General features: G+C 32.9%; 1 protein-coding gene across 1 annotated transcript in view; it reads right to left on the reverse strand.

Moving 5' to 3' along the window:
- Positions 1-2,971: 2,971 nt before the first annotated feature.
- The window catches only part of LOC111085020, a 48,477-nt gene continuing 24,248 nt past the window's right edge, over positions 2,972-27,200 (reverse strand). Inside the window, exon 2 of the mRNA XM_022381970.1 lies at positions 2,972-3,235. Coding sequence (XP_022237678.1) covers positions 3,179-3,235 — 57 coding nt within the window. The 3' untranslated portion in view covers positions 2,972-3,178. The remainder of the gene's footprint in view (positions 3,236-27,200) is intronic.

A 27,200-nucleotide genomic window follows, 5' to 3' on the forward strand; every position in this document is an offset into this window, starting at 1 on the left:
CCCCGATTTCAATCTCCTCAATCCACAGCGAACTGTCAATGCAGAGATCTATAGTCAGCAACTGGAACGTTTAAATCAAGTCCTTCATCAGAAACATCTTCCACTCGTTAATCGGAAGGGTGTTCTTCTCCACGACAATGCACGTCCACGTGTGGCACGTTTGACGCAACACAAGATTATGGAGTTGGGTTGGGAAGTTCTCCCCCACCACCATATTCTTTGGCACCATCAGATTACCATATTTTTCGTCGCTGCAACACCATCTTAAATGAGAAAATGTAAATGTGGAAGGTGTTAAAGAGGACATCGACATGTTTTTTGCTTCAAAGCCAAGTGATTTCTTTAATCAGGACGTTAACAACCTGATTGTAAGATGGAAAAGTATCATCGATAAGAATGGAGATTATTTCATTTAGTAAATGTTTTGTTTTGATATATAAATTGTTCGGTTTTTTTATCTAAAAAAGCGACATTAATTTCTTGACGACCTAATATAAATACTCGGACGAAATACTGCATAGAACAAATTGTTGGCATACACATACAACGCGTGTTTCACTATCTTTAATTTTAACATCCAGGTTATTCGCTTATTTCCTGACTTTCTGTAATACATGAAGTTTAGAGTAGTGATGATATTTATGTATTTAGTAGATACAAAGTTTTACTTTATACTAGTACGCTTTTTGTGAAACACTATAGCCCAGAATATATGTTTCAAGTCTTTGTAGAGATGTATCCACTTTTTTGGATGTATCGACAATTTCTTGCTGAAATAATGATGCATTATTTGTTTTCACACAATTATATATCAGCTGTGTAACTGTCTGGATGTATCATATAGTTCTTTTCCCTTCTCTCACGAAATTCCAAACAGTTAACAGTGATACTAAGCTCCGTGCAGTATTTAAAACTTAGTACTATTTATATCAGTTACTCCAATTCGTCATGATAGTACTAACAAAGTTATAGCATGGAGCATTCGTTGTAAGACACATAAACATTTTACCATTTTTGCACACACACCCAATTTAGATAAAAAAAAATAGAAACAGTTGTAATCATAACGATGTAAAAAAAACTATATTTTTCAAAAATATAATCTGTATTACGCCATGGGTGTGTATGGGGGGGGATGTGTTTGTTTCTTTAAAGATAAGCATAAAGCTACACAATGGGTTATCTGTGCTCTGCCCATTACAGGTATCAAAACCCGGTTGCTAGCGTTGTAAGTCTGCAGACATACCACTATGTCAGTGGGGGGCGAGAGGGTAGGAGTATGGGGAGGTGTGCAACAACGATATTTTCAAAATATTGTATTCACATGGCTTTCTGAGTAAGGGCATGATGTCATGTGCTGCCTTACCTGTTTCACTACACACAAAGGGCATGATGTCATGTGCTGCCTTACCTGTTTCACTACACACAAAATATATTGTTTACTAGTAACTGCTTACTATTTATTCGATTAATACAAATCAATCAAAATGTGTTTATTATTGTTTGCTTATTTCGGAAAGAAGTGGAGGTTGGTTATTGTCATAGTGACTTTCAGTGAATTAAAATAGGTTTATGTTATACACGGAGGGTTACCAGGAGGGTTACTTGTCGAAGTAATAATAAATTAAGCTTTTGTTGTTATTTTGGCGCAAAACTGCACATTTGACTATCTGGCTGTGCCTTCCGCGAAGATGTAACCCCAAATTCTAGCAAGATTAGTGATGTAACACCGGGTTACTAAATAAAGCTATATAGAATTAGTAAAACACAGGTATTTGAACATATTTTATAAGTCAGGAATACTTAAACGTATTATTACGGCGACGAACGGCAAGAAAAGCTTACTTTTAAAATTTTGTGAGAAGAAATGTAGATTTAAACATAGTTTTATGTAAGAATATGAGTGGGTTATATGTATGTCTAATACATGAAATAATATCACCCAAGTAAAAACCTTTTATTGGGCAACGTTTCAAACATACGACTTAAAAAAAAGCAGGTTTGTTCGAAAAGTTGCCTAATAGAATTTTTTTATTCAGGTGATAATATCTCGCTTTATTTATTCTTTAATTTCTACTCACCATCGCGCTCATCTGTACTATGGCCACCGCGAGAAGTCAATTCCCGGATTTTAGCGTTGCAAGTTCGTATGTTTACTGCTGGCCCCTTCAGTGGACCTACATACGACTGAACTTAGTTTGTTAACAATGTGAATACAAAACACTTTAAACACTTACTAGTTCACAGACTGCGTTGTTTGGAATTTGAAGTTTTTCTGAGTTTTTTAACAGTGTGAGTGTATTTGACATTGCCTTATCTGTTTCTTGGTGATTCTGAAATCGTTATTTTGTTTTTTCAACTAACGCTTAAACTGATCCAGAGCACACATACTATTTTTTATACTACTGACATTTTACATCCAGCTAAGTCAATGAAAGTCATTACATCCGGCTAAACCAATAAAAGTCCTTTTCAATACACAAAAGTAAAACACACAGGGGATCGTTATCATTTATTAAAGGTAGATAAATTAGAGATGTTTTTGTTCTGTTTCTGTTATAATGCACCACTAAAAGAGTCATTGTCTGATGTCATCAAATGCAGCACTAAGTTAATGAGCGTGTGTTTATGTGAATATTAAATATAAAATAACTATCATGGGTGAAGCCATGTTGGTTCTCAATACATTTAGAAATAAACTGATAGTTAGTTCTACATTGGTAAAATGATTTTAACCAATTATACGCCTCTAGTGATTACCAAAAATCATTTTTAAACTAGAGCTTTCTTTGTTAACATTGGTATGTGCTGACTGAAAATATACTACAAAATATTTTCACCCTAAAAAACAAATGAATATGTGTATTTCGGTCGGCAATTCCCAGTGTGATTAAGAAAGACACAAAACTTTACAGAACGGAAAATAGTTTATCAGATCACACATATACACAAACAGTATGGTGATATTTGTTGCGCAAAATTACAATCTGACAAACGTACTTATACGTAAATGTTCCACTTCGAAAGTTCAATTACTAGCAACGTGTAGACAGACACTCATTGCTCCGAGAAAAAGATTCGACGAGACAGAAAAGTCCAAGGTAGAAAATGGAGGTCACAAAAAGTGCTAAATGAGTAGGAATACGTGCTTTTTGCAAATTGTCAATTAGTTGACTTCTTAGCAACTGGATCTGTAATTACTCCCTCCATCCCAACCATCCATCTTTCTAAAAGACTTAGAGACAGATAGAAAATATATATCGTAAGTTAGATCGTAGTTGGAAACTAAATTTTGTTCGTTAGTTTTAGTGTGTTATTAAGTTATGTTATCCGATCTGATGTTAGGCTTCTTAGTTCGAGAAAAGATAAATGATTATTAAGTACTTTTTTTTTTATCAAACAATTATATAGTTACAGATAAGATGATAATTCTACATTTGCGTTTATTACATATTCTAAAAAACTAATTTAGTGAATTAAGCTTTTCCACTGTCCATCTTTTTAAACAACTTACTATATTTACTAACACCAGATTATCTAGTCTGAAAGAAGACTGCAAATATGATAAATATTAGATTTATCAACTGAAAAGGTTTGGAATAATTGGTATACATGCGCAGTTATGCTTCATATTTTAGATAGAAGATACGTTTTCCCATTTTAATATTTTTTATAAATAAATACATCTTGATCTCATATTAACAGTTACTGTTAGATGTTTGGTAACTAAACCCTGGAAATATTAATTAGCGACCGATAATCACCTTGTCTTATAAGTTAATTATTCTATTTTTTTATTACTATTATTACAATCTTCTAATTAACTGAACTTTTCAACTAAGTCTAACGTTACGTTTCGACTGCCAAGCCGCTACATTTTTTAGGTGTATAATGCGTATTTCTAAAGGTTAAGATCCAACTTAAAAAACCCACGCTTTAGAGGTTTCTGTAAAAAACTTAACAAAGATATTGGAAAAGCTATAAATTTATTTCACAACCTAAATAAGACAATATATAATTCAGAATCAGTCTAAACCTAATCTGTTGTTAACGTAACCTACCATACATTAACGATGGCACAATATCTGTACTAACAATAGATTGAATTACGCTGTTAGCTACAATAAAGTTCCGACTCTAGAAATGACAAAAAGAAACTGTACACTGCCTATTTATATCAAGCAAATCAGTGTAAAAATAAAATTAGCCATAGGAATGTTTCTAAAAAAGAGAACCAAACCATCTGTCTCAAATTCCGATAAACAATAAAGCCAAACACACCTATAAAATATTGCTACAGAAACACTGCCTACACAAAAAAAAAAACACTCTAAAGTCAAACACTGCTGTAAAAATGCTGCCTAGAGACAAAAATGTTATAAGGTCAAATACGGTTATAAAAATACTATCTGCAGACAAGACAGGCTATAAAGTCAAACATAGTTATAAAGAAATACTACCTGCAGACAAGACAGGCTATAAAGTCAAACATAGTTATAAAGAAATACTACCTGCAGACAAGACAGGCTATAAAGTCAAACACAGTTATAAAAAAATACTACCTGCAGACAAGACAGGCTATAAAGTCAAACACAGTTATAAAAAATACTACCTGCAGACAAGACAGGCTATAAAGTCAAACACAGTTATAAAGAAATACTACCTGCAGACAAGACAGGCTATAAAGTCAAACACGGTAAAAAAATACTACCTGCAGACAAGACAGGCTATAAAGTCAAACATAGTTATAAAGAAATACTACCTGCAGACAAGACAGGCTATAAAGTCAAACACGGTAAAAAAAAATACTACCTGCAGACTATAAACTAAAATACGACTATAAGAAATACTACCTGCAGACTATAAAATCAAATACGACTATAAGAAATACTACCTGCAGACTATAAAATCAAATACGGCTATAAAAATACTGCCAATAATAGATTATTTAAATTTGCTGATGACATTAAAGTTTTGAGTGTTGATAGCTATGAGAAGGATGCTACTGCTTTACAAAAGGATTTGAATTATTTAATGAATTGAGCAAATAAATGGCAGATGATATTTGTCTATAATAAATGCAAGGTAATGCATAGTGTGAATTATTGGTATAATTGTGACGGGAATAATCTTAGTGTTATGAAGAAAAAGGTTTGATGTTCTAGTTGTTAAGTCTCTTAAGCTATAAGAGCAATGTGATGTTGCTAGTGGTAGGGCAAATAGGATTTTAGGTTGTAGCTATATAGTATTGAATACAAATCTAAAGATGTTCTAATTATATTATATAGGCCATTGATTAGACCACTTTTGGAATATTATGTTCAGCCCTGGACTCCTCAACTTATAAAGGACTTTGAATTGTTGGAAAGGGTTCAAAAGAAGGCTGACTACTAGGATGATATTTGGGATGGAAAGGTTGTCACACGACGACGGGTTAAGGCCTCTAAACTTGTTTTCTCTTGAAAAAAAGAGAGTTAGAGGGGTTCTGACTGAGGTATTTAAGATTATTAATGAAATGGATAGGGTTTATGCATAATAGTTTTTCGTATTTAGTGATAAGAAAAATACTACTAAAGAACACAGATATAAATTTTGACAGGGTATTAGTCATATTCAGTTAAGAAAGTTTTATTGTTTTAATAGGGTGGTTGGTCTTTGGGATGGGTTGTCTTCAGATGTCGTAGACGCAATTAATTTAATAGACTTTAAAGGAAAACTTGATAAATAACTGAATGATAACGGCTGAGTGTTTTAGTGTTTAGTTTAATGGATATAAAGGCCTGGATGAAGCAAAAGGCCATTTATTATTCTTTAACGTTGTGTTAAAAAAATAAAACAGACTCTAAAGTCAAAAACTGTTATGAAGATACTGCCCAGAAACCTAAAATCAAACATGGCTTTAAAAATACTGCCTGAATTCCTTACATCCAGATAAACCAAAGGAAGTATTTGTTAATACACAAAAGTAAAACACATAGAAAATCGTTACCTTCATTCATTAAAAGTAATTAAATCAGATATATTTTTGACGTGAACACCTTTCCAAGCCGGCGAAGCATGATCATAATCATTTATACTTGTCATAAGATATTCATATTAGGCCTATTATATTTTTAACACTGTATTCTTTATCTAATTCCTTTGGGATTTTCAAGATATAAAAGAGCGTATGATAATGGTATTCCAATCATACTATGTTCGTCATGTCAATATGACACACTTTTAATTCTTGAAAATCACTAAGGAACTAGATAAAGAATACAGTGTTACAATATTATAGGCTTAATACGAATGTCTTATGACAAGTATAATTCATTAGAGATGTCTTTGTTCTGTTTTTTTACAATGCGCTGCGGAAAAGCTATTGTCTTACATCACCATATGCAACACTAAATTAATGAGCGTATGTTTTTTTATGTGCATACGAAATATGAAACATTTATTATGGGTGAGGCCAGATAGTATGACCAAATGTTCTCATTACGTTTAGTAAGAGTAACTCGATAGCTAGTTCAACATTAGTAAACTTATTTTTTTAGCAATTATACACCTTTAGTGATCCCCAAAAATAATTTTTAAACTAGAACTTTCTTTGTTAACATTGGTGTGTGCTGATTGGTTAAATAAACTACAAAATATTTTCACCTTAAAGGACAAATTATTATGTGTATTTTGACCAGCAATTCCCGATGAACATGAATAAGGAATAAAACTTTACACAACTGAAATTAATTTTTCAGGCCACACATACACACAAACATTATGGTGATATTAGTTGACCAAAAATACAGTCTGACAAATGTACTTGCACGTAAATGTTTCATTTCAAAGGTTCAACCATAGCAATGCATATTATTCCAAGAAAAAGATTCGACGAGACAAAAGAGTGAAAAGTAGAAAATGGATTTCCCAATACTAAAGCAAGAGTATGTGCCTTTTGCAAATTATCAATTAGTTACCTTCTTAGCAATTGGATTCGTAATCACTTTTTTCCTCCATCCCAATCATCCATCCCTCTAAAAGTCTTTGGTTCAAACGTAAGTTAGGATAAAAGAGGGGGTGGGGAGATGTATCTGAGCTGTAAACTGAACTTTGTTCGTTAGTGTTAGTGTCTTATGATGTTAAATTATCCGGTCTGATGTAAGGCTTATTATTTCCAAAGAAGGTGAATACTTATTCAGTAAGTTTTTTTTTTATCTAACAGTGATATATTTACAGGTAATATGATATTTTTGCATTTGCGTTTATTACATATCTTAATAATTGAACGTAGGGAATTCAGTCCTTTCACTGTACCATCGATCTAAACAACTAACTATACTTGCTAACACCAGATGTTTAAAGTTATCAGGTCTGAAAGAGGACTGCAACTCTGCCAAATATTAGGTATATCAACTGAAAAAAGTTTGGAAATAACTGGTGTACATGAGCTGTTATGTTTCCTATTTCAGGTCAGAATTTCTTTTTTCGCACTTAATAATTTTTATAGATAAATATTGATGTCTTATATGTAGTTATTATTAGATGCTTGGTAATTGAACACTGTAAATATTAATTGGTTACCTATAATGACTTTGTCTGGTTAGTCGGTTATTCATTTCTTTTGTTAATGAAAATATACTATAAAATACTACTACATACTAACAAAACAGACTCTGTGGTCAAACACGGCTATAAAAACCTAAAGACACAATAGACTATGAAGTCACATATGGCTATAAAAATACCGCCTAAAGGTAAAACAGATTGTAGTGTCAAATATAACTATAAAGGTATTACCTAAAGATAAGACAACCTGTAAAGTCAAACACGGCTATGATAATAATAACGCCAAAGACAAGAACATAGCTACAGTTAAGATGAGCAAATAAGATATGATCCCAGACTGTGAAACCTTATCTGTAATAGAATATATACACAGCTAAAAACAACCCACTAAACAACAAGAAAAAAATGTTAACCAACTAATTAAGAAGCTCTCAACTGTTTAGGAACATAACGTGTAAAATAACTAACTGTGCACACAATAAGATTATTTACATATTCAGCCTCCTATTAATGCACGTAAGGTTACTGTATTCAGTAAATGGTATATTGCAGAGATTCGTCTCGCTATTCTTTAGCTAAACACTAACGATTCCATTAATGCAATACAAACCCTAGTAATACATCCAAAAGATAATCTCATTAGCTTTAATGTAACCAATTTATTCAATAATATATACCCACAAATGGCATCCTTCTACTAATCGGACAAAGCTTAGAAACTAATTAAAGCTTATGAGGTTGTACAAAACTTTCAATATCTATCTTTGTAGAAGTTATCAACTTCTAGCATAGATCACTATTTAATGACTTATTCGTGAAACAGTTTTAAAATTAAGTCATATAAAAATCTTAAATTAATCCAGAAAACTCGACATTTGATAGCTTCTTGACGTGGCGACACTATAAGATACATTCCCTTACTTTCTAATCCATCTAAATAATCATTATTCATGCACCCAACTTTTCATGAATAAATAACTAGCTAATAGAATTATTTTCCTACATGTAATGGTAACGGAAATAAGAAACCATCTTGTTATCATTGGGGTGTACAGAAAGCCAGCTAATGCCGATCAGCATCAAATGTGCACAAAAGCGAAATAACTCATTCATAGACTGCCTTCTTTCCAGAATGTGCATGGTTTCTAACACAGAAGAAACTATATAGAAACAAAAGACCGACTAAATTACAAAAACAATAATGAATAATAACTACCCTGAAGAAGTAGCACCTCGAAGATTGAACAAGAATGAAACAGTAAATAATAAAGATATAATAACCTAAAATCACGTAGTCGCCTGTTTCTGTCTGGAAGATCTTTTAGAGTACATTGAGAGATTCTACAAACAGCCTGAAATTGGCCTTTTTTGGAAAGAAAAGTCCTCAGATCTCAAATGGTACTCCCCCAAACCCTTCAAGATCATTAGGACGGAAAATGTAATATGATACTCCACAAGAATGTGGCAATGAATTTATTGTCAAAACAATACAGTAAGATATAAAAGTAATACAAGAACATCTGTGCCATTCTTGACACTGTAACACCGACAGTTCAGCAATTACATTTATAATCCAGAAAAGAAAACCACCAAATACAATGGAATGATTTCAAGACCTCTAGTCCCACCAAAAGAAATGAAAAACTAACATGTTTTCATTCAACTAGCTACGAACCAGCTAGGCAAACAAGCGAAGTTACAAAAACCTGGCTACGACTACTGAAAACATAAGTGAATCATCCGAAGTTATCGCTAACTCTTTTACTCTCGTATCTGATCCTAAGATCACGGTCTCGAATCCCAGCGTCAACTCTTCTTACGACTAGAAATCTGACGATAGTAGTAGGTTAACAGTCGAAAGGTAGCATCGAAATTAATTAAAAATTTAAATTAATTAATTCGAATGTTGTGATGGTGCTAAAAAAGTTTAACAAGGCGATAATAAGCTACTAATTATGTAAACTTACACATTAAATCTAGAAAATCTCTGTGCACCTAGCAAAGACACTGTTTAGAAATGTCTTACGTTTTAAAAATATTTTAAGCTGTTCTTACAGGCTACTTTATTTCTATGTCAAAGGTTATTTTAATTATGACCATGTGATATGTAGTTTTAACATATATGACCTGAGCACAGAATAAAGCATTTAGTGTGTCACATTTCACAGATACTAATTAAAAGGTAATAATTTATTAGGCAGATTAAATAAGATTTCTGAATTTTTACATGCTCAACCTCGTTTCAACAGAGATAATTATTCATTTTATGAACCAGTTACATTTGACAGTGGGCAGCCTTCCAGAGAGTGCCTTTCCTACCAATCGATTTTATTTAATGTCGATCTTTGTTCACGGCAACAGCAGAGAAGCAGTTATCTTTGGAAACTGTGGAATTAGAACAATGAGTCGGAAATATATTAGAGCGTGGGGCTGATGTTAAAGTGCTGACGTCTTCTCTGTTCCAATAAAGAGAAAATGGTAAATAGAGTGAATTTTAGCCATTCAATAGTAATTACAGACAGTGCTACTTTAAGCCTATCTGCTACTGTATAGATAAACAGAATAGAGATCCACAATAGACTGCATAAGATGTTACAGACACTACATAATGACGTCCCTTCCATTTTTTAATCGTTTTCTTATTTTAAAATGTTCCAGTTAAATTTGGCATAGTATATAGCTTATTGCAAAGGAAGACAGAACACAATTATATCGAACGCATTCTCAAACGAAACGTGAAACAATGCAACATGGCAGAACAGGCAGGGATGGTAATACTAATAACCCAACACCTTCAACTCACTTCATACTATCATTATAAAAATGTTGGATAAAACTAACATAGTCTTGAGCGTTCTACGTCTTTATAGGCTTGTTTGCTTTTGAATTTCGCGCAAAGCTACACGAGGGTTATCTGCGCTAGCCGTCCCAAATTTAGTAGTGTAAGACTAGAGAGAAGGCAGCTAGTCATCACCACTCACCGCCAACTCTTGGGCTACTCTTTTACCAACGAATAGTAGGATTGACCGTCAGATTATAACGCCCTCACAGCTGAAAGGGCGAGCATGTTTGGTGTGACGGGGATTCGAACCGGCGACCTGCAGATTGCGAGTCGAGCGCCACCTAACCACCTGGCCATGCCGGGCCTCTCCTCATATGCAGCAAAATTAAAAACAAAACCAAAACAACTGAAACATAATTTCGAAGAAACATATCATATAAATGTTTTTTGAAGAATATTGTTTAATTAGTTGGTTAGGTTTGTCTTACTTTATTGGCCTAGCATGTCCTAGTGGTTAGAGCGCCCGACTTGTAGTCTGCGGGTCAAGAGCTCGAATTCCATCACCAAATATTCTCGCCCTTTTAACCGTGGGCACTTTATAATGTGACAGCCAATCTCAACTTTCGTTGGTAAAAGAGTAGCCCAAGAGTTGGCGGTGGGTGGTGTTAACTAGCTACCTTCTCTCTAGTCTATCGCTTCAAAATTAGGGACAGTTAACGCAGATAATCATTAAGTAGATTTGCGTGAAATTAAAAACTAAATAATTTTATTTTATTATGAACTTACTCGATAATCTAATTTCAGTTTTATAATTAATATGATATCCAAGCTGTAAGCAGATGCATGTTAGTAGCACAAGATAATTATAATAATAGTAATTGAATCAAATTGATCTTTTCCTGATCCCTCAAGTAGTATTAAACTTTAATATGCCAAATAAGTTTCTTGGAAGACTTTTTTTTATCTATAACGCTTATAAAGCGTGTTATTATACTGTTAACATACATTCAACATTTCTTGTCTTGAATTAATTGCGTAACCAGAAATGTCAAACTTACTACGAATTAATACATAATTTGTTAAATATTTATTTTCAGGTATGCAAATATACAAGTATACACATGGGAGAAAACCAAGTTAACCACTATGTAAGACGTTTTGACTAGCACGTCATACATTATTTCTTACTAAGTTGGTGAAAGGTGTAATTATAAGGAAAGCAGTGCTTTAAACTAAAGTTAATTTCCAAACAAAGCATGTTGAAATGAAACTCAAAATATAGATTTCTATCAAGTAGATTTTTTACATAGATGGAAATGGCGGGTGAGAGAGGTCTAGCATAAAACACATTCTTTACTGTAAACTAACAGTAAGTTCAATAAAATGTGTTCGGAAAGGGCATACGTAGCCTATGATTAGTTTGATGGGCTACGAACGGAAAGTCTAAGGCTCAATCTCTCGATTCGCCACTGATCACGCTCTATAATTTCAGGTGCAAAAGTGATATAAAAGTAACAGTCAATCTTTCCATCATTCGGTTAAGGGTAAACTGTAGACGGCGAGTACTGCTAACTGGTTGCCCTACCTTTAGTCAGCAATTCTAATATAGGGACAATTATGCCTTGTCCTTGGGATCTCGGACCCGGCCTATTACCACTTGTGTCACATAAAGTGCCTTATAAGTCTCCAATACCAAATAAAATTTTATTTATCAGATGTAAAAAAAACTGATAATAACAATAGATAAATAGCACTTAGAGACTCCCCACAAAACTCGCGCGTTCTTTAATTAATTTTGTCGCTGTTTTCAAATTTCATTTATTCTAAAAGCTCACAAATGGGGTTAATGAAAACTGTATGAAGTGTGTAAAATAAATAAGAGAGGAGTCATGAAGTCGGGAAAATATATATAGAACGTACAACTCTAGGATTTTTATGTGAATAACGTTTCGTAGCAACTAGGTTTTCCTTACACTCAAGCGATCAATATAGACTTTTCTAAAAGGATAAGAATGCTCAAGAAAGACGATTTTTCACTAGCCACGTAAGCATTATCTTTACGTTTGCTTCCAAGATGTTATTCACCAAGAGACAATCGTTATATTTTTTAACAATTCGTACAAAATTTCTCGATGATTTTTAAACACGTTCTAAGGCTTCATTAAACAGAAACTCGAAACAGTTCGATGCTATTGCGACTTAGGTGCCTTCAAAACAACAGATATTTTCTTCGTTCATTTTGTTCGCGCATAACGTTCTCTTTCGTTTTCTTTGGTGATAAAATTGGCAGTAAATAGGCTTCATTTGGATTACGGTATACATATAATGTGAATGAAAAGAGAGAGGTAAAACGTAACATTATCTAAACATTTTTTTTTCAACTAACTCAAGTCAGTTAGGTCACAGAAGTTTATCATTAATACTGATAGTGCATAAACTTCCATCTACGAAAAACTCGACGCAAGACAGATAGATAGTAAGAAAATATTATACTTGTGTAAAAAATGGAAGTGTGTACATGTAATTATTTCTTGCCATTTGTATAGATATACAAACATTGAGTATATGAATATGCCAACTTACTGAAAGTATAACATCCACTTTGAAATACCACGATTTGCAAACGGTTTTTAAGAACAAACAAGTCATGGATTCTAAGAATTGAATACTCCATGGTTGCAGAACGCTGTCTCCAACGGACCAGAAAGAGTCCTTACCCTGTAAAAAGCTTACAGTTGACTTAGCTTGGATGTGAACGCTAATCGTGATGGATGATCTTGATGGTAGACCGCTGGTTGGCTCTTGGTCCGATCACCCTCTGTGTGATTAAGAGCGGAGTGCTACACTACAGTATTAATCGATTACATTTAGTGTTCATCCGCAAACGAAATAATTCCTCTGTACTTTATTGTCAGACTGTCTTTAACGGGATTACGGTTTCGACATTCCAGTTATCAATTTAACGTAAATAATACATGGGTTTCCTAAAATAACTGATGCAGAATAAAACAAGTCTCGTATGAAAACGAAAATTCGAGAAAAATGTTTAACAAACTACTACTAGTTTATTATCATTTCCTAGACTGGTTAGTTAAGTCGTTTATCAGTAAGCTGATAGGCGATCTGATAGCCCATTTTCAGATAATATATCTTATTTGAACTAAGTTTGATACATTCTGTTTTTATAGATGACATTCTTAGGTGGATACATTATTTAGTATATCATATTATTTATATTTCAACTTCTTCTTAAAGCTTTATCGTTAGTGAACCACACTGGAAGCATCTTTATCTTTTTTACCTTTGAACTTAAATCATTATAGTCTGGGTTGTTTGTTGGTTTGTTCTTAAGCACAAAACTATATAATGTGCCCTGCCCAATGCCGGTATCAAACTCTATTATAAGCCCTCATACTTACTGCTGAGCTACCGATGATAACATTATTATTTATGTTATATTTATGCTCACTCAAAACTTTTAGTATTTTACCCAAACTATCTTGTTTACTAGATATTTCTTCTTGCCCAAATAAAACCTGACAGCAAGGAAAACGCTTCACGAGATTTCTAAATGTAATTTTCACAACCGCAACAAAAAAAGAAGAGAACTGAAGAAAACGTAAATTTAACTATTTAACTAAATAGCTTCGATGCAATGAAGACTACTGAAGTGTGCATTTAATTAAAACTAAAATATAAAATTAGAGAGATTTCCTCACCAAAAATTATATAAAGTTCCATTGGGGCATTTCTTATCATCACCATTGCGAAAGCCTAATATGAGAGACTGCTGCTGTTACTTGGTCATGGTAACCTGCGACAAAATAATATCTTTAACTTTACAAAATATATTGTATATATAAATATATTTTGAGAGTTAATCTCATTTTATAAAAACGATTTTCCATGTCCCTTCCTGCTCTTGGAACTACTTCCCTCATTGTCACTCGTGCTATAATTATGAATTACTACCTCCAGCACCTCAATTTTCATTGTAATAAGCTTCTGCGAAGTACTGTGGGTCAATCTTAGACCTCATACACTGTTTGCGTCGGCTCCTTAGACTAAATCTAAAACGTTCATTGGAACTGCATGAGTAGTCTTAAAAAGTAGCCCCCCAGTGGCACAGCGATATTTCTGCGGACTTACAACGCTAGAAACCTGGTTTCGATACCTGTGGTGGGCAGAGCACAGATAGCCCCTGTGTAACTTTGTGCATAATTAAAAACAAACAAACAAAACTTAACAAGTATTTTGTTGAATAGAATTTCGGTGATAAGGATTTTTTCGATTATTCTTTACGTGAAAACAGAAACAATTAGTTTTGAAGTGACAATTAGTTTGTGAGCTTTATTAGCTTAAACTTTGAGTTTATCAGTTTAACTTTGCTTTGTGAATAAAGGGGTTACTACAGATTGATTTGAAATGTGATTTCAGATCAAGCCACTTATCTTGAACCCACAACTATGCGAGATTTTTCCCTTCCGTGGGTTAATATTAAATGCACTTTTCTTTGAAGCTATTTTGTTCTTTGATACTTCAACGGTTAAAAATCTCTCTATTCGAATATCTTTCCTCGAAACGAGTTGTGGCGTATTCCTTCAGAAATGAACTTGCCATGCACTGTCAAGTGGACGGAAACCAAATATATTGATGGTATAGATTAAAAGAAGTTAGAAGTTCCGTATGAATTGAAAAGCAAAATAATTATTCATAATTTTGAGGAAACACAGTATTCACTATGGTTTAAGGAAGACGAAAATTTACTCAAGTCCTCAGTGGGAAATAAGATAAATAATATGAGGAAACACAGTATTCACTATGGTTTAAGGAAGACGAAAATTTACTCAAGTCCTCAGTGTGAAATAAGATAAATTATATTTGCCCATGAAGAAAAACGTCCATCTTTCGAAAGTGCTCGAGTTATAGGGTATCGTATTTTTGGTAAAACTGTATAGCAAGAAATGGAATTAGGCACAATATGAAAAATCAGATTGTACAATAGGAATTGAGTGAACAAGAATTCAGTATATATATATATTGGAGATATAATAAATTTAGTATAGGTTAGGAGAAATATGGTCTTTGATGTTGACTGGTAGGATTTGAATTACATATGTATAGAAAATACAAGGACTTCAGAATGAATTTGAAAGAAGGAAATCTAGAAAATAGTGAACAGAAAGGGAGTTATATAAGCTGGGGAACGTGTGAGTATTAGAAAACCTAGGTCTTTTGCATGGAAAACATTTAAGGTTTGGTTTAGGTTTTCAGTGTGAATGAGACAGGGTATTTAGTACAAAAGGATAAGACAAGGTTCGTCAACATTAACAAAGAAGGCAGAGTTTTATTGTGATGGAGAGATAATGTTTGTCCATGTTGATACCCAGACAAAAATTTCAGTGCAGATAAAGCATTTTTTTCTGACTGATAATTCAGTACGTCTTGAAAAGATAGGTACATATATATATACGAATGGACTAACAGAAAATTCTTCATGGATTGCTAAACCACATAATTTGATGTATATTTTGAAGTTAGTAAATGTACCACGAACTGGAAAAGACAAGATAACAAAGTTTGTATGACATGGAAAAGAAATTCTGTATGAAACACACAGAAAGGAATTTCTATATGGATTAACTATGAGTAGACACATGTGAAAAATAAATTATCCTGTATGTAATAAGAAGAGTCGGAGATTAGTATGATTTACGGAAACATTAATTAATCTGAGTTTAACAGAGGTAGTGATTTTGTCATGGATTATAGGGATTTCTATATGGATTAACTATGAGTAGACACATGTGAAAAATAAATTATTCTGTATGTAATAAGAAGAGTCGGAGATTAGTATGATTTACGGAAACATTAATTAATCTGAGTTTAACAGAGGTAGTGATTTTGTCATGGATTATAGGGATTTCTATATGGATTAACTATGAGTAGACACATGTGAAAAATAAATTATTCTATATGTAATAAGATGAGTCGGAGATTAGTATGATTTACGGAAACATTAATTAATCTGAGTTTAACAGAGGTAGTGATTTTGTCATGGATTATAGGGATTTCTATATGATTATGGTTTGCATTGAAACAAAATTTTCATATAAAGTGGGAAAATGAGAACTCCGTGCATTGGTAAAGAAGACACTTCTGTATGTATTAAGGAAGACACGAAGCTTGTTATGAACTCGGAAGACAGGGAATGTCTTGTGTGTTACAAGAGACCGTTTTCGGTGTAACTTGAAAATATAGTATCTTTTATATTGCTAGCTGTGTTCTTCGATGTTAAATTTATATAAAATATAATGCTTTCAGTAAATAAAAGACAGTGGAATGATTTATTATGTGAAACGTGGGTAACGAAAGGGGAAGAGTTTTTATCTTCTTTCTTATAGAAATCAACGTTCTATAATTCCGTCATTATGTCTGTTATTACTTTACATTTACACACGTAAAAAACTTTCGTGAATTTTTAATCGACATTTCCGAAGTGTTATTGAATAATTACAATTATTAGTTTTTTCTTGCGCTCACACATATAGAATAATTGAAGATAAAGACCTCCTTACTTGTACACTAACGTTAGTGAAGGTTCGATAATGCGTTTTCAAATTACTGTATTTACAAGGCTATAAAAATCACCCTCTTTCCTGTACAGATCAATATAAAATACACCTATAATGCCTATACGTTCACGTATTTAATTTATCGTCTATTAAAAACAGCAATTCAAGTCCCAGACCAGTAATTTGTTTTTCAGGAAAAGTAGAAGAAACAAGAATAAAAATATCAATGAAAGACAATTGTTATTGATATACCGTATAAACAAAAACATTTTAAATACGTGTTTTCTACATTTTTTGTTGAAATTTTCAGTTTCTATAGATACTTTGTATCTCTTCTTTTCTTTATTGCTAGAGACTTTTCTGAGAACATTATATATATATTGTCCCCACGTATAATCTCCGGAAATTGATTAAGTGTATCTTACTGCTGAATAATACAAGAAAACAAAGGTTCGGTTTGCGTGATACTAGAATAACTCAACATAGTTTGTATTTCTTTGACATAATCTATATATCTGATCTTGAAGTTATTAACACACTTAGAGAGATATTGATGTCAATAAACCAGGATATGTTCACTAATTGTGGATCTGACAATGATGTAAGAACCTCGAATATGTGAGGTACGTGTTATTACGAAAAGGCATTATTATAAGGATATAGGCTAAGAATTTGCCATGTAAAAACTTTTACCTATAGTATCTTGAAAAACAGTTTAACATTTCATTTGATATTTGGTACTGAATAAAAAATTATTTTCATGATATTTTATTTATAATACTTGTAGAAAAAAAAATTACAGTTTATATGATAATTATCCCAAATTTCAAGCCTATTGGCTTTTAATGCTTCTGCAGCTTTTGGCGTCTAATCCTCAATTTCTTTGTAAAATACACGATACGTGAAACTACTTTTATAACATTTTTTGTATTTCATACTTAAACAGAATTATTTTTATAATATTTTACTACGTATACAAAGCATAATTGTTTATTTGTTTAGCGTCTTCAGGTCAAACGTTGTTGTGAGGAACTGGCTGAACCAATTCCGATGAAATTTGGTAAAGGATCTCAGGTTAACTTTCTCCAAAGAGAAAGTTTAAATGGATAAACAATTTGGAAGAAATATTTGAGTTTGTTAAATTTTTACTTCTTGAAGACGATGCGAAACTAAAGTGACATTTAATGTCACGTAACAATTATACGTTTCTCAATTGTCAAAAACACGTGGACGTGAGATAAGATGAAAACCGGTTTTTGTTTAGTCTTAAAGAGAACTTCTTTCGATATCAAATTTCTAATAGGTAAAGCTACATATTATATTAATCATATTTTACTTTCCTGTCTTTATTAAATAGTCCAAATATTTTTCACTTTATGGACAGATAGTTCTTTTTAAGTTCTGGTATAAGATGGGACCTCGTTATTTTTTTCGCACTAAAGCTATCGGTTTCAAAGACACCAGTAACATAATGTTTTTCTGATTCAAGATATGTTTCTTTCAGATAGTTTTTTTTTTTCGTTTAGTTTCGAAAGTTTGCGGAAAGTTACTCAATGGCTATCTGCGTTAACCGTCCGTAATTTTGAAGTGATAGACTCGAGGGAAGGCAGCTAGTTAACAACACCTACTGCCAACTCTTGGACTGTTCCTATCTTACCGAATAATGGGATTTGACCGTCACTCTTATAACGCACCCACGGTTCCAAAGTGCGCATCGTGCTTTTGGAGGGGGGGGGGAACAAGTTGCAAACACTGGACTCACATATCGAGAGATCAGCACAGATCCCAAGGCCATTCTCGTACTGCTTCGAATAATCAGTGGTTTCACAATGTGAACATTTCTTTCTCGCCATATAGTCTGGATAAATTGACCAAACTGAACAGGAAACCCATCTAATAAGCTAGAGGTCGATGAAATGTATTATACAGCTGCAACTCGTAAAGTTTCATTTGTTTCTATTTCTACAGTTTATTGTTATTATTCATAATATGTATATAACGAACACGAGAAAAAAAGAACGAGAAGAAAATATAAGAGTGTAGTAAAATACAGCACTTGTCTTAGTTTCGGCTAAAAAAGTCAATGTTTACGTCTTACCCAAATAACGTACTCGAGTTTGACAATGTTTAAACAAGAATACACAATGTACGATTTAACTACTAAGTTTTCCAAGACTTAAAACCACTGACAAAGGACTGCCTATCACTACGAATTCTAGGTATTACATAAACCTTTTTGTTTTACAGCCCTTTTAGCCTTTGTAGCATGTAGCCAAAAACGATGCCAATCATGCACGTGAAGCACGACGAATAAAACAAAAAAAAAGACAAACTTTACCAACGGTTTGGACAAACAATACAGAATGCCGGTCGAGTCTATAAACACTTAAGGATATACCAAATTTATTTCAATCTTTCCTTCGGCGATAAATACATAAAAAATATGGACTGGGCGTAACTTAATGTTTAAGAAACTTGGACTATGAATTCGAAGGTTCATGGTTCGTAGCTTGTCGCCGCAAAAACATGATTCGCTCTTTGGGTGCGCTATAAGACTGACTGTCAATACCCATTATTCGGTTAACTGCGTACTGTTAATTAGTTTCATTTCTTTTAGTTTACAAAATTAAAGATACTCATTCGCAGATAATCCTTTATGTAGTTTTGCGCGAAATTCCTTAAATAAACAAAAATACACAAATGTCACCCAAGAATATACGTTTTACGCAGTTACATAGTTATTGTTGCATTTTTGTTATTAATTTATAATATTTTCTTTTAACTCATAAAACTACTGCATTCTTTTTGAGCTTTTGTTTATTCTAGAATTACATACCACTGTCAAACAACAACAACTAAACAATCAAAAGCTGCGCTAATGAAAAACAAAAGGCAAGTCTGAAACGGACCCCTAGATACAAAAATACATTTGTCATTTAGCTGACTAAGAACCAATCGCGCAGACCACGATTTTTTATGTAATCGATATGAACTCAGATCTGCACAATGGGATATCTGTGCAGCACCCACTGCAGGGATCTAACATCTACTTTTAGTGTTATAAGAGCTCCAGCCTGCCACTGAGGGTACAAGGTCAAGGTTCGTGGAAATCACCTAAATCCTCCATATTACCAAAGGATAATAATAAATAAAGCTTTAAATACACAAAGAACAAGCACCTTAATGAATCGAAACTCGACTAACCAGAAGATCATCAGCTGAAAAACCAGCCTTCGTCGAAACTGTGAAGATTACTTTGAAAAGGGCTCAATAACTACCTGTGGTTAGATTATTTACAAAAGCATAGTTTCTAATGAACTTATATTGCTTGATAGCGATATTCAAAACAGAACTCTAAGAAAGTGTTTTTGACGATGTGGAGTGCTTATAGAACGTTTTTGTGTTGGGTAAAATTATTGTGATGTCATAATTAACGGACTTAAAATATATGAAAGCTCCGATTGTTTATAATTGGCTGTAGTAAGACTTCTAATATATATATATAGACTACTCGATACATACGATTGTTTCACCAACAAAAAAACAACAACAAACAAACTAAAACTTTATTGAAAATAAACACAACGTTTATTTAAAGAAATATCCTGCTGAAAATGAGTCGGTTGGTGTACATGGATTGTGAATTAAACTATACATGGTTTGTGACCTGTTTCAGCCAATCCTCGCTTTACAGTGTGGTGCTGTGGGTGACGATCAAATCTCACTTTTCGGTCAGCCAAGAGTTGACGGTGTATGTTATTAACTGCCTTCCCTCTAGTCTATCAGTTTGAAATTAGGAATGAATAAAAACGCTATAACCCGAGCGCTTTCGAAAGGTGGACCTGAAGAAGAAAGGTACCACCTTTCGAAAGCGCTTGGGTTATAGAGTTTTTATTCATTTCTCTCAAGACTTCTTGAACCTACGTGTTTTTCTAGCATCAAGTTTGAAAATAGCTATTATAGCCATGCACAAATAGCTCTTGTGACTTATAAACCTTTACAACACAAATATTCTTGTTTCGATGTAAAATGATTTATTATTTATCCTACTGTAAACATTCAATCATATGCATACCAAATTTGTATATATATATTATTTCATCTCAAAGTGTGATAACTTCACTACACTTTATATATATAGGGAGAGAGACTATGAGAGCTATGTAATAGAAGACGTAAAGGACAAGACTTAAAAAGAATTATAGATTTTACAACCAGTTATATATAGTATTCAAGTCATCGTGATCTCCATATAGCAAGAAGATAAAGTCATAGCTTAATTTTAACTTACTTATGCTTAGAGCCTCGATATTGTATGAACATTAGCTATTTAGTTGCTGTTCATTGTGTAAACTGTTTTTATTTTCATTTCTAGTATAAAAATTCACGAATTTCTTTAATGTTGAGTGAGCGTTCCACGTCTATATGAAAACGTAGCTTTAGATAATGTGCCTCTTTTATCTAGTACAGATAAGGGAGGAGGAGGAGCTTTGATGGATGTTCCTAAGTTCTCCAACAATCCCACTTTTGTTTTTTCGACATTCCTCTCTTGTCCAAACATTCACCATTTTAATGGCTGCATAGACATAGACAAGCATGCTGTTATGTTAGGAAATTACTTTACGACAGATGTTTTATTCTACGAACCCACACACTCAAACACTTGTTGGTGGCAACTTTTTCTATATCATTTTATTCTTTAATTCTCCATAAAGCTTTTTTTGTTTATCAAAAACTATGTTGTTGTTTTGTGTTACTAAGAACAAAGCTATCCAAAAGGCTATCTGTACTCTGTCCACCACGGGTATCGAAATTCGGTTTCTAGCAGTATAAGTCCACAAACATACCGCTGTGCCACTGTGGAATCAAAAATTATGAGGCCGGAAAAATATCAATTAAGTTTGATTCTAAAAAATTGATTGCGTATATTACGTGATGCAAATATATACACTATATCAATATAAAAAGGTAATACAGTTGCTTAAAAACAGAGACAAAAGAAGTTAGTGCATTATATGTTAAAGTTAGAAAGAAATTTGTGCTTTTCTCTTAAACAATCTTAGTCTCATCTACCGTATGATTGAAAGAAAAAAGAGCTAATTTTCAGTAAGATACTGCAGGTTGGAGATTATAAAAATACCACTGCAAACTCCAAATATTTTTAATAGCATTAAACGTTTGACTCCCCGGTCAAATTCATTTTTTGTCCTATTTTCGACTTGAATCTTCATGCTTGTTATAAATACAGGTGAAATGAGACTTGACTGCAGCTCAGAATAATGTATGCATATGCTTGAAAAAAAACGAAAACCAAATTCCGCTGGCTGATTTTAGGCTCTGGGTGTAATCATTTACTAGATTAACACTAAGCCCATCCACTACTTTCTGTTCCAGATGTTTTTAGTGAAAGCTGACAATAGCAAGTCTTGTCATTGGTAGACGATGCTTTTGAACGAAAATTAATTACGACAGCTTTATAATTTGACAGGCATTGATTTGATGAAATAAAAAAGGAATTGAAAACAAAGATTAATTATTAAAATTGTCTACCCATAATATTAATTTAAACACCGATGTGATCGACTATTTAGTGAAGAGTGGGTAACCTTTAAGAACGTCAAAACACATTTAAACCCAGTATATGCTGCTCTATTCATATATAAAGAAGTATTTTCGTTGTTATTTAGCGTACAATAGACTTATGCTATCTTTGAAGAGCAGCACTTAAAATAATCATTTTATTTTAATGAACGAAGCAATAAGCTTTGAGTTAAATACATTCTTTTTTGTTTAAATACAATAAATGCTTATACGTGTTTTTTATGTCAGTTTGTGGCACATTTCTCTATAACTCGGTTCACGTGTCTGCGAGTATAAAATAACCCTAGTGAAACGTTAAAGTTAATAGAAAGATGGATGTATGGATAGACAGATAGATTTTAACAGTTCACTTTAGTAATACAAAACCATCTACCGAAAAACTATGCCGGGAACATCTCTATTCATTCCATAAACTAATGAGTTGTTTTTTAATGTCTATCGAACCAGCAAAGCCTTTGAAGCCTCACATAAGCACACTGCTTAATCCTTGTCAGTTGTGGTTACTGAGTCATTAAAATAAAAACTGAAGATTCCCTCTCTCTTCCCTGCTATTAAATAAACGGATGAGAAGGGATCGTCAAAAGGTAACAAGTACATACTAATAAGAAGCTCTAAAAATCCATTGTACGAAACGCCTACATTCTACTGTTGCTTCTGAACTAAAACACTTGATATATATAAAATGAGCAATTTGAAATTACAAGACTTTCTAGTGGAACGTGATGCAAATATAATTACTCTAAAGACTTACTGCTAAAAAGTTTTCAGTTACAGCAAATAAAATTATTTTGTTTTTAAGCATTCTTTCAAGAAGTAGAGTTTCAAGGTATTATGGCTTATTTTGAAGTTTGTTTGTTTGTAATTGAGCACAAAGCTACACAATGGGCTATCGGTGCTCTGCCGGTATGGAAACCCGGATTCCCCAGACATACCGCTATTTTGAAATGGAAACAGTTTATCTCTTTTTACTCTTAGTCTTTTAGACTTGTTGCCTGAACTTTAAATACCAGGAGAGCTAAATGTAATCTCTCTAATTTACCCTTCGTTCACTTTTTACTTTTTAAATCTAACAATTCATATTCACTAATTTATCTATTTATGTTTAATAAATCTCCTATTTCAGAAAAGATATTTTGAAAAACAGATTGAATCCGTATTTTTTCACTGTCTTTCTGAAAGTAATTTGTAATGGATCACAATATATAACGTTTCAATAACTGTTTGTTTGTTTGTTTTTGAATTTCGAGCAAAGCTACACGAGGGCTATCTGCGCTAGCCGTCCCTAATTTAACAGTGTAAGACTAGAGGGAAGACAGCTAGTCATAACCACCCACCGACAACTCTTGGGCTACTCTTTTACCAACAAATAGTGGGATTGACCGTAACATTATAACGTCCCCACGGCTGAAAGGGCGAGCATGTTTGGTGTGACGGGGATTAGAACCCGCGACCCTCAGATTGCAAGTCGAGCGCCCTAACAACCTGGACATGCCATGCTGTTTCAATAACTGAAAGAATAAATGAAGGCCCATTTACACAGATGGATATATACTTACGTAAGTAGCAGTTTTTATGTCATATATATATAGTCTATTATTGCTTCGTGCAATTTTGTCACATTTAATTATCGCAGTCGAAATAACCCACCTTTCTATAACCTCTGTATAATTAAGAACATGTATAGCAAGATACATATAATCGAATGTTAAAGTTCCTAAACATGTAATAATCCTTTCGTTTTGGCAAAGTAACATACTGCAACGGCTATCCCATACCACCTTATACCACTTCTGTATCTGTGTTTATTACCTAGGTTCAGGTAATATTACCTTCTCAATACATGACACAGATTATTGTTCAAGTTCATATGAATTTTGTGTTCCTTTTCTTCATTACGTCATTTGAAACAATCATTGACGTAAGTAATCTATGGATTATGGGTTGGATCCCTTTGTCTGAATTGAAAATGCGTTAACCCTTTCTGTGTAGGGAGGGCAAGGATGCCCGTATTAAGTCAATACAAAAGTCATCAGAATTTTCTTCTCTACAGGTCATCAGAAACTAGAAATGAAGAGCTACCTGACATATCGCTCTATCTCCGGTGCATATGCCGCTTTTCAGCTACCTAGAGCATCACAAAGTCGAAAACAGGCTAATAGCCAAAAACCAAGATTTCTTATTTTTGTTCATCATCATCATCTTTCTTCAACAGGCCTAACACCTACCTAGTTCTAGCAGTAACCATAATTTTATCATCATTCGATATAGCAAAACAGTCTTCTCGATCTTTGACTACCTATGTTATTATTATTCTTGTTTGGTTCCTTCTTTTTCAAGTTCAGAAGCCAGCTCCTAATGATTGTAATATAATTCTTGATGTTCTTGTATTGTGCAGACATTTGAAAATTTTCTTTCTGGCTCCATTAGCCAGTTATGGTTCGAATCAATAGAAACCGATCAATAAGTAAATGTACAGAACAGATTTTGGGGAATAAAAATTTAATTGATTTGTAAACCTGTGTTTATTTGTTTTTTCTTTCTTGTCCGTGTTCGATATATCCTGTGCACAACATTTCCGAAACCTTTTGCATTGCGGACACCTTTGTCTACCTGTGCACCTAACTACTACATCATTGTCGCCTTACGTATATTATTTTACTTAACATTGGCGTTATTGTTCAATATAAAATATGTATGAGTGTTAGAAGCAAATGTGGTAAAATGTTTAGACTTAATAGCGAGTACTTACGTTAATTAATGTTCGATTTATATATATGTAAAAGCACAATATCTAAATATTTAAAAATTATGGGTTTTTTTTCTAGGAACTGCAAATTTATGGGTGGGCTAGAGAAAATAAGTTACGTAATGGGTAAGTAAGAAAAAATGAGAACTCAAAGGCTAAATCGAAGTAAGTTAGTTTAGTTTCCTGTTTAATCGTTAATATATCTTAAATATGGTGTACACAAATGTTAAGAAGATGATATGCAAATGTCGACCACGCTTTGAGCGTGGGGAAAAAATGGCAAGTGTGTTTGTATGATCTGAAATTTGGGTGAAAGGTTTAGTTCCATCTTTGACAACCAGTCGATTGTTATTATAAAGCACCATCTTTCTTGCGCAGCAAGAATCTGATTGGTCTATTTAAATAAATAGTTTTTCTCCTCTTAACTCAGAGGACACGGAAACAAGAAGGGGGTCTAAGCATAATGATTGGCGAGTCATAATATAAGCTATAATATGTTACTTGATACAACAAAAAAAAGCTTGATGGGATTGCATAGTGTATATGTGCAAAATAATCAAGAGGAAAAACGTTTCATGCTGAACTATCAAATGGCACTAAACTCGCTTAGAAAGGTTCCCAGTCCACGAACTCGTGTGAGCAGCCAAGGCCAAAAGTAATCACGAGTTTCTTGCTCACTACTGAAATAAAAGACTATCTAGCGACAGTTGGAACAGTTCGTGTTCGTGCCATCTAGATATGCTCACTACTAAAATAAAAAACTATCTAGTAACAGTTGGAACAGTTCGTGTTCGTGCCAACTAGATATTAGTTATACATGGTTCTCTTCTTTACAGCTGTTAAATCATCGATAATATATTTATCACAATGTTCATAACAGATGTTACAACATTTTCTACTATGTAGATCAAGTATTAGCGATTCTGTAATTTAACATTTTAAAGCAATAACTGTAGCAAACTTCTGATTTTTCCAAAAATATCAGAAAAAAAGTAAAGTTTATACTTTTCAAGTGTTCTGAACTTCGACTCTCGCTTTATAGCTCATAAAGATCGTGTAGTCTAGAAGTTTATTACTTTGGTTAAACTTTGGCAGAACTTTTGGTCAAAACTTGACAGAAGTTTTAACTTAGAAACAAATACCTAAACTAAAACTTCATACTATATTTGTTCTAGACTGCATATACTTAAAACGTCACCACCGATACATCCTTTTCAATCATGCTAAATGAAACATAAACAAATACGCAAAGAATATTTTATTCTTATTCTATTTTTAATTTTACGGTTCTCGTATTACAAACTGACTGACGGAAAAAACAGTACAAATAGTGTGTGTGGCACTTTCGTGAATACTTATGTAACTGATTGTAATTGTGAATAATTATGTAATTGATTGTAATTGTGAATACTTATGTAACTGCTTGTAATTGTGAATACTTATGTAACTGATTGTAATTGTGAATACTTATGTAACTGATTGTAATTGTGAATACTTATGTAATTGATTGTAATTATGACTACTTATATAATTGATTGTAATTGTGAATACTTATGTAATTGATTGTAATTGTGAATACTTTTGTAATTTATTGTAGTTGTGAATACTTATGTAATTGATTGTAATTGTGAATACTTATGTAATTGATTGTAGTTGTGAATACTTATGTAATTAATTGTAATTGTGAATACTTATGTAATTGATTGTAATTGTGAATACTTATGTAATTGATTGTGATTGTGAATACCTATGTAATTGATTGTAATTGTGAATACTTTTGTAATTGATTGTAATTGTGAGTACATATGTAATTGATTGTGATTGTGAATACTTATATAATTGATTGTGATTGTGAATACTTATATAATTGATTGTGATTGTGAATACTTATGTAATTGATTGTACTTGTGAACACTTATGTAATTGATTGTACTTGTGAATACTTTTG

This window comes from Limulus polyphemus, unplaced genomic scaffold (genome assembly GCF_000517525.1).
Source record: "Limulus polyphemus unplaced genomic scaffold, Limulus_polyphemus-2.1.2 Scaffold205, whole genome shotgun sequence".
Taxonomy (NCBI): Eukaryota; Metazoa; Arthropoda; class Merostomata; order Xiphosura; family Limulidae; genus Limulus; species Limulus polyphemus.